Source organism: Coturnix japonica, chromosome 25 (assembly GCF_001577835.2).
Source record: "Coturnix japonica isolate 7356 chromosome 25, Coturnix japonica 2.1, whole genome shotgun sequence".
NCBI classification, from domain to species: domain Eukaryota; kingdom Metazoa; phylum Chordata; class Aves; order Galliformes; family Phasianidae; genus Coturnix; species Coturnix japonica.
This window is the reverse complement of record NC_029540.1, coordinates 2,118,818-2,126,943: the sequence shown is the minus strand read 5'-3', so window position 1 is coordinate 2,126,943 and position 8,126 is coordinate 2,118,818. Positions and strand designations below refer to the sequence as shown.

The 8,126-nt window shown below is 55.1% G+C and overlaps 1 protein-coding gene across 1 annotated transcript in view; it reads left to right on the top strand.

Annotated features, from left to right (window-relative positions):
* Positions 1-3,922: 3,922 nt before the first annotated feature.
* Positions 3,923-8,126, top strand: part of ARNT (aryl hydrocarbon receptor nuclear translocator) — a 29,254-nt gene continuing 25,050 nt past the window's right edge. The window contains exons 1-3 of the mRNA XM_015884647.2: positions 3,923-4,330; positions 6,011-6,055; positions 7,737-7,781. Coding sequence (XP_015740133.2) covers positions 4,152-4,330; positions 6,011-6,055; positions 7,737-7,781 — 269 coding nt within the window. The 5' untranslated portion in view covers positions 3,923-4,151. The remainder of the gene's footprint in view (positions 4,331-6,010; positions 6,056-7,736; positions 7,782-8,126) is intronic.

Genomic DNA, 8,126 nt, shown 5'->3' with positions numbered 1-8,126 from the left:
GCTGAGCGCTGTATGTGGGGCTGTATGGAGGGGAGATCGGGGTGCTGCCCCTATGGGAGCCCTGTATGTGGGGCTGTATGGAGGGGGGGTCGGGGTGCTGCCCCTATGGGAGCCATGGGGGTGTCAGTGTGGGGGGAGGGGGCTGAGGGGCCCGTATTGGGGTTGGGGTGGGAGCAGTGAGGTGGGGTTGGCTGAGCAGAGCGTTGTTTTGGGGTGAAATGGGGGGATTTAGGAGCGTGGGGCTGTGGGTTTGGCCCCCTGTGGTGCACTACCCTATACCCATCATGTCATCGCTGTGCCGTTCTGCTGCCCTTTATGGCTTCTGTTGCCTTTTCCCCCCTTTCCTTGTGGATGTTTGTCCTTCACTAACACCACTCGCAGCCTGCCCAGCTGCTGGGATGGAGGATCTCGTACGGATCCCCTTGCTGCCCCTTTGAAGCTGTGGTGCCTGCAGGAGGCACCGAGCCCCTTCTGCCTTGTGGGCAGTGGCCAAATGGAGCCCTTGTGTGGGAGCTGGCAGCGTGTCACCAGGTGATGGGATCCTGAAGGCTCCATTGGGTTCCTTGCACAACCCGCAGTCCATCCATCCCTGCACTAACCTGGTTGTGGGTTGGCTGAGATCGGAACTGGAGCTTCTGTGTCTCTTTTCTGCCTTGTTTTGCTGTGATGTTTGTGGTTGCTGACTGCTCTCCCTTGTGGCTTGAGGCCGACGGGGTGTGTGGGGTTAAATGACTTGTTCAGCTTTATCGGGGACCATTCGATGTCGCCTCTCAAAGCTGAGCTGTTCAAAGGATCCTGGTGGGGTGGGAAGCGTTTGTGGCTGAGGGAACACATAGTGGGGCACTATGTGGCCTATGGGGCATAGTGGGGCACTATGTGGCCTATGGGGCATAGTGGGGCACTATGTGGCCTATGGGACATAGTGGGGCTCTATGTTGACTATGGGGCATAGTAGGGCACTATGTGGCCTATGGGGCATAGCGGGGCACTATATGTGGCCTATGGGACATAGTGGGGCACTATATGTGGCCTATGGGACATAGTGGGGCACTATGTGGCCTATGGGGCATAGTGGGGCACTATGTGGACTGTGGGTCATAGTGGGGCACTGTGTGGACTATGGAGCATAGTGGGGGACTATGGGACATAGTGGGGCACTGTGTGGCCTATGGGACATAGTGGGGCTCTATGTTGACTATGGGGCATAGTAGGGCACTATGTGGCCTATGGGACACGGTGGGGCACTATGGGGCATAGTGGGGCACTATATGTGGGCTATGGGACATAGTGGGGCACTATGTGGACTATGGGGCACAGTAGGGCACTATGTGGCCTATGGGACGTAGTGGGGCACTATATGTGGCCTGTGGGGCACTATGTGGCCTATGGGGCACAGTGGGGCACTATGTGGCCTATGGGACATAGTGGGGCACTATATGTGGCCTGTGGGGCACTATGTGGCCTATGGGACGTAGTGGGGCACTATGTGGCCTATGGGACATAGTGGGGCACTATATGTGGGCTATGGGACATGGTGGGGCACTATGTGGACTGTGGGGCACTATGTGGCCTATGGGGCATAGTGGGGCACTATGTGACCTATGGGGCACAGTGGGGCACTATGTGGCCTGTGGGACATAGTGGGGCACTATATGTGGCCTATGGGACATAATGTTGGACTATGGGGCACAGTAGGGCACTATGTGATGTAGTGGGGCACTATGTGGCCTATGGGGCATAGTGGGGCACTATATATGGGCTATGGGACATGGTGGGGCACTATGTGGACTGTGGGGCACTATGTGGCCTATGGGACATAGTGGGGCACTGTGTGGGCTATGGGGCATAGTGGGGCACTACATGTGGCCTATGGGACATAGTGGGGCACTATGGGACGTAGTGGGGCTCTATGGTGCAATACAGTGGGAAGGGCTCAGCACCAAAAGTTCTCTGGGGAAAAGAAACAGCAACATCTGTGTTTAATATCTGACAAACAGCGGAGGGGCCGCCCTCAGCTCCCTGCTCTGACAGCAGAGGGAGGTGCTTGCTCTGTATCCATAGAGGATCCCTGCCCATTAATTGCTTAATGGGTTTCATGATTAACTGGGGTTGTCAGAACGCTTTGACTCTGTGGATGGGTGGGTGGGTCGTCAGCTGCCGCTCAGGGGCTGCTGCAGAGCAAAGGGAGCTCCTGGGGGGGTTTGTTTGGAGCCATGTCTATGGGGGGGGCTGTGTGGGGTGGGAGTGCAGCCCTGAGCTCAATGTGGAGCTGAATCGTGGGTGGGTTTCAACTAAATCTTGGTAAGCACAAAAAATGTGCTGAGTCTTGGAAAGCAAAACCCGGTGCTGCTGGGGCTGGAAACAGCCCTCGGGCTGCTGCTGCCCGGCTCCTCCATCACAGCTGGGATGGTTGGGGTGGGTTCTGTTGTTGTTTGTGACCATTTGTGAAGTTATGGAGATGCCAATGGTTGCCGCAGAGCCCTTCCCATAGGGGTGAGCTGCACACACACCCCCTCAAAGTGCTGTTCCCTGTGCTGTCCTCCAACCTCCTCCATGTTTGCATTGCTCTCCTGTTGGCACATCCCCATTCAGGGATCCTTATTGCTCTGTGCTGCACAGGAGCCATGCAGCTCCGCTTCCTTCCCCCGCCCCGAGCCGGAAATTCCTCTCTCCTTAATGAACACAGAGCAGCACTCCAGGAACTTTTCCTTCTTTCTGCTCAATTTGGGGCCTTTATGAAGAGCCACGGACTGAAAGAAGAAAGGAAGGAACCTCCCAGCCCTGTTTGGCAGCATCCAATGCCACCCTTTGGCTGCAGGATGGGGTTAATTGGGGGGTGCATAGAGTCCTCCAGCAGCAGCAGTGGGTGATGCAGCTCCAGCTGAGCGTGGGGAGGTGGGGGGTGATAGAGATGGGGCAGCATCCAGCTGGGAGGAGAAGTGATTCCATGTTGAGCACAACAGCTGAGTGCAATGGATGGCGTTGGCACTGGTTTCCCTGCACAGCCCTCGTTTCCTCCTGGTGCCACTCAGGTCCTGGTGCTGCTCAGGTCCCGCTGCTGCAGGGAGGCATTGCATTCTGCTCCGTGTGCTCCAGAGCTGCCAGCTCTGTTTGCTCCATGCTGCAGCCCCTTTGGGAAGCAGTGGTAAGGAGCAGAGCTCACCCACAGCACAATGTGGGGCAGCAGTGCAGGCTGGCAGCGTCACTGTGATGCACAGCAGGAGTTGTACAGTGTGTTTGCAGCCAACCAAGGTGGGATGTGACACGCTGTGCTTTGCTGGAGGTGAGGACTCACCATTGGGTATCACTGCACTGATGTTTGATGGTGCAGCCGTCCTTTGCTTCTCACCCAGCAGTGCCCCAGAGTTGCATAGAGGCAGTGTTTGGTCTATAAGCAGCTCTCAGTGCCTCTATGCAACTCAGTTCCCCCTGCACTGCTGTGCTGCTTTGGGTGCTGGGTGCCTGTTTGAAGCCTTCAGGGCTCTGTGCAGACTCAGCTGGTGAGGGTTGTGGTGGGAGCTGTGTGGTTTGTTGCTTTGCAGCCAACCTCAAGGAAGAGCAGCTGCTAAATGTGGATGGAGAGGGTTTATTTCACAACAACATGGTGTGTGTGGGGGGGAATAACCCCAAACCTTTTAGTCTGTGCATTAACTCTGGGTCTGGTGCCGTTTCATGCTGGTTCTGTGGGTGCTCAGCATGGTTTTGCTGTGGCTGTGTGCTCAGCTGGGTGATGGTGCCTGTGTTGTGCTGCACTATAGGAACTGCTGGCTGGAGGGCCGCGGTTTCAAGGTGCCTCCATTAATTCTTGGTCTCCTGGGGCTGCAGAGACCCTTCATCAGGAGGTGCCTCCATGTGCTTGATGTGAACCCACAGCTCTTGTCCCCTTGTGCAGAGCTGTGTGGCTGGGAGTGGGTTCATTCCCTTCCCGTGATCACATCAGACTCCTCCTCTGCCTACAAAGGAGTCTGCAGCTTTCAATTCAACGATCCAAGCTTCTGAGCTTATGAGAACAGCATGTGCTCCAGCTCGAGATGGGCCCTTAGTGCAGAGCGTGGGGAGGCAGCGGGTGGAAGGACTGGGAACACATGGCTCAGAACCCACTTCAGACACTGCGGTGCCATCGCTGTTAAAGGGGCTGAGAATCCCCTCCCATGTGGGCTGCAGGAAGGTTTGGTGTCACAGTGCTTTCATCTTTCTTCCCTCCCTCCCTCTGTATAGAAATGGCATCAGACGTCTCCTCGCTGGGGGCAGCCGTCGGCTCAGGGAACCCTGGGGCTGGAGCTCAAACTGGAGGATCCATCGTGCAGAGAGCAGCCAAGAGGAGGCCAGGGTGAGTGTGAGCCCAGTATGGGGGAGTGTGAGTGTGAGATCAGCCTGGGTGAGTGTGAGCCCAATATGGGAGAGTGTGAGTGTGAGCCCAGTATGGGGGAGTGTGAGTGTGAGCCCAATAAGGGGGAGTGTGAGCCCAGTATGGGGGAGTGTGAGCCCAATATGGGGGAGTGTGAGTGTGAGCCCAATATGGGGGAGTGTGAGTGTGAGCCCAATATGGGGGAGTGTGGGTGTGAGCCCAATATGGGGGAGTGAGTGTGAGCCCAGTATGGGGGAGTGTGAGCCCAATATGGGGGAGTGTGAGTGTGAGCCTAGTATGGGTGAGTGTGGGTGTGAGCCCAATGTGGGTAAGTGTGAGCCCAATGTGGGTGAGTGTGAGTGTGAGCCCAATATGGGGGAGTGAGTGTGAGCCCAATATGGGTGGGTGTGAGTGTGAACCCAATATGGGGGAGTGTGAGTGTGAGCCCAATATGAGTGTGAGCCCAATATGGGTGGGTGTGAGTGTGAGCCCAATGTGGGGGAGTGTGAGTGTGAGCCCAGTATGGGGGAGTGTGAGCCCAGTATGGGGGAGTGTGAGCCCAGTATGAGTGTGAGCCCAATATGGGTGGGTGTGAGTGTGAGCCCAGTATGGGGGAGTGTGAGTGTGAGATCAGCCTGGGTGAGTGTGATCCCAGTATGGGGGAGTGTGGGTGTGAGCCCAATATGGGGGAGTGAGTGTGAGCCCAGTATGGAGGAGTGTGATTGTGAACCCAGTATGGGTGAGTGAGCCCAGTATGGGGGAGTGTGAGCCCAGTATGAGTGTGAGCTGCACATGGGGCACACAGTGTTCAGCTTATCTCCTGGTAAGCCTGCATTCACTCCTACCTTCCATGCTGGGCTTTATGTTGCTCGTTTCCCTGTTCTGTATTACACACAGAAATAAAGGGGAGATGGAAGAGCTGGGTCAGAGCAAGGGGCTGTTCCCAAGGGCTGGAGCAGTGGGACGGGCAGGTTGCTGCTGCAGCACAGCACTGGGGAATGTCTGTGTCCCACTGGGATCCTCCCGGCTGTGTCTATGGGGGAGGTGCAGGGAAGCCACACGGTGCCTGTGGGAGGCATTCAGTTTGCTGCAGATGCCTCTGCAAATTAAAAGGATATTGAGTGGCTTCTCTTCAATTCCTGGCACAAGAAATCTCCACTTCCAAGCTCATTAAAATCTCGTTCCCCGCCCTCCTCGTTGCTCACTTTCCTTTACCCCCATTCCCTGCCTGCTGCTCCTTCCTCACACTCCATTTAGAAGCACGGTGCTGTGCTGCCTCTCCGTGCCGCTTTTCCATCCTGGAAGGAAGTGCAGCTAAAAGCCCTTGCTGTGCTCTCACGTAGCTCTGTTGGAACCTCATGTGCTCAGAGCTGATCCAAAGCTTTGAGCTGCATTGATCTGTGTGGTGCTGCTCGGCCCCATGGGCAGCGAGGAGCAGCTGTGGCATTGCTGCTCTGACAGCTGGGATGCAGCGGTGCTCAGCCTCTGTCCTGATGTGTTATACACATAAGGGAATGGCTGCTCTGCTCCTTTGTCAATTGCTTTATGTCACTACTTGGGGTTACTTAAATCCTGTTGCCTGAATCCCTGCAAGGACACAGAGAAACAGCTTGTGAAAGGGAAACTGCTGGGTTAATAATTCTCATCTTGCTTCTTTTTCAGGCTTGATTTTGATGATGATGGCGAAGGGAACAGTAAATTCCTCAGGTGAGGGAGAGCCTTATACACAGCAGTTCCTATGGCGTGGTCTGGGTGTCTGTACCCCCCGAGGAGGAGGGGAAGGAGCACAGGGGGAAGGAGGGGCTCTGAAGGAGGCAGAGCTTCACTTCCTTGGGCTCTTTGCTCTTAGTAAGCAGCATTCCTCCATCTGCAGCAGCTGCCAGAGCTGCTGTGCACGTGGCTCTGTGAGGCTGGAGGGGGACTCTGGCCAGGAAGGATCCTTTCACCACTTCACAGAATGATCAAGGTTGGAAAAGACCCAGAAGATCATCCAGTCCAACCATCACCAATACTTGCCAGTTAAATCGTATCCCTCAACACAACAACACATAGGACCCCATAAAGACCACATAGGACCCCATAAGGACCCTATAGGAGCCACATAGGACCCCATAAAGACCACATAGGACCCCATAAAGACCACATAGGACCCCATAAGGACCCCATAAAGACCACATAGGACCCATAAGGAATCACAGAATTATCAAGGTTGGAAAAGACCTAGAAGATCATCCAGTCCAACCATCACCAATACTTCCCAGCTAAATCATATCCCTCAACACAATATCCAAACGCTTATTGAACACTCCCATGGTCGGTGACTCCACCACCTCCCTGTTCAGTGCATTCCAGTGCCTGACCACCCTTTCTGAGCAGTAATACTTCCTAATGTCCAGCCTGAATCTGCCCTCGCGCAGTTTGAAGCCATTCCCTCTAGTTCTGTCATCGATTACACGAGAGAAGAGGCCGACCCCCAGCTCACTACAGCCTCCCTTCAGGAAGTTATAGAGAGCAATGAGGTCTCCCCTGAGCCTCCTCTTCTCCAGGATGAACATTCCCAGCTCCCTCAGCCTCTCCTCATACGGCCCCATTGTGCTCCAGACCCCTCACCAGCTTTGTTGCCCTCCTCTGAACGTGTTCCAGGGCTTCAGTGTCTTTCTTGCAGTGAGGGGCCCAAAACTGGACACAGTACTCGAGGTGCAGCCGCACCAATGCCAAGTACAGGGTCTTGACATGGCCACTGTGTTGGCCAAGCCCCTCTTTGTTGCAGGGAAAAACCTTGTACCCGATGCCTTGTTGGCACCAGAGTGAGGTGCTGAGCTTGAGCTGGTGCTTAACCACACTCTGGTGTTTCTGCATTTACATCTGCTGTGAAGATGCTCCGGTTGCAGAGATCTCCTTGTTCCTGCAGGGCTGCAGGCGTCTCCTCACCATCCATATGGAGCACAGAAGATTTGGAAGCTCTTCTGTCGTTTCAGTCTCACTCCCATGGCTTAGGGTTGCCCAGTGAATCGTTTAGAGATGGCTGCCAATGGCCTTGGGGTCACCATGGCCCCCCTGGGCACAGGGGCTGCCCCTGGGATCCTCTGTGTGCACTGTTGGTTTGTATCCCCAGAGCTGAATTGAACCCATTGCTCCGTGTGGTTTTTGGGCTTGAATTACTGAGCGAGATGAGATAGAAATGTGATATGGGAAACGATCCAGGTGATAAGGATGTCCAGCTTAATTACCTGAACTAGATACATGAAGTCCTGGATTGCTCATGCACAGCAGGATGCAGTTACCTGCTCCACACCAGGCATTTCTACCTGATGTAATAAACTTTATCCTCTTGGAATAAGTGTGAACATGGAATAATCACTTACTGATCTTCTCTCCCTCCTCCCAGGTGTGATGACGACTCGATGCCAAACGATAAGGAGCGCTTTGCCAGGTAAGGCTGCTCTGTGATGGCTGCCCTGCTCTATGGGGTGCAGCAGTGCCCTGCTCTATGGGGTGCAGCAGTGCCCTGCTCTATGGGGTGCAGCAGTGCCCTGCTCTATGGGGTGCTGCCCTGCCCTGCTCTATGGGGTGCTGCCCTGCCCTGCTCTATGGGGTGCAGCACTGCCCTGCTCTATGGGGTGCAGCACTGCCCTGCTCTATGGGGTGCTGCCCTGCTCTATGGGGTGCAGCAGTGTCCCGCTCTATGGGGTGCTGCAGTGCCCTGCCCTCCATCGATGACATTTGTGTCCTTTGAAGGCCGCTGTTTTTACACCAAAGGACCCAGATTCTTCCCTCG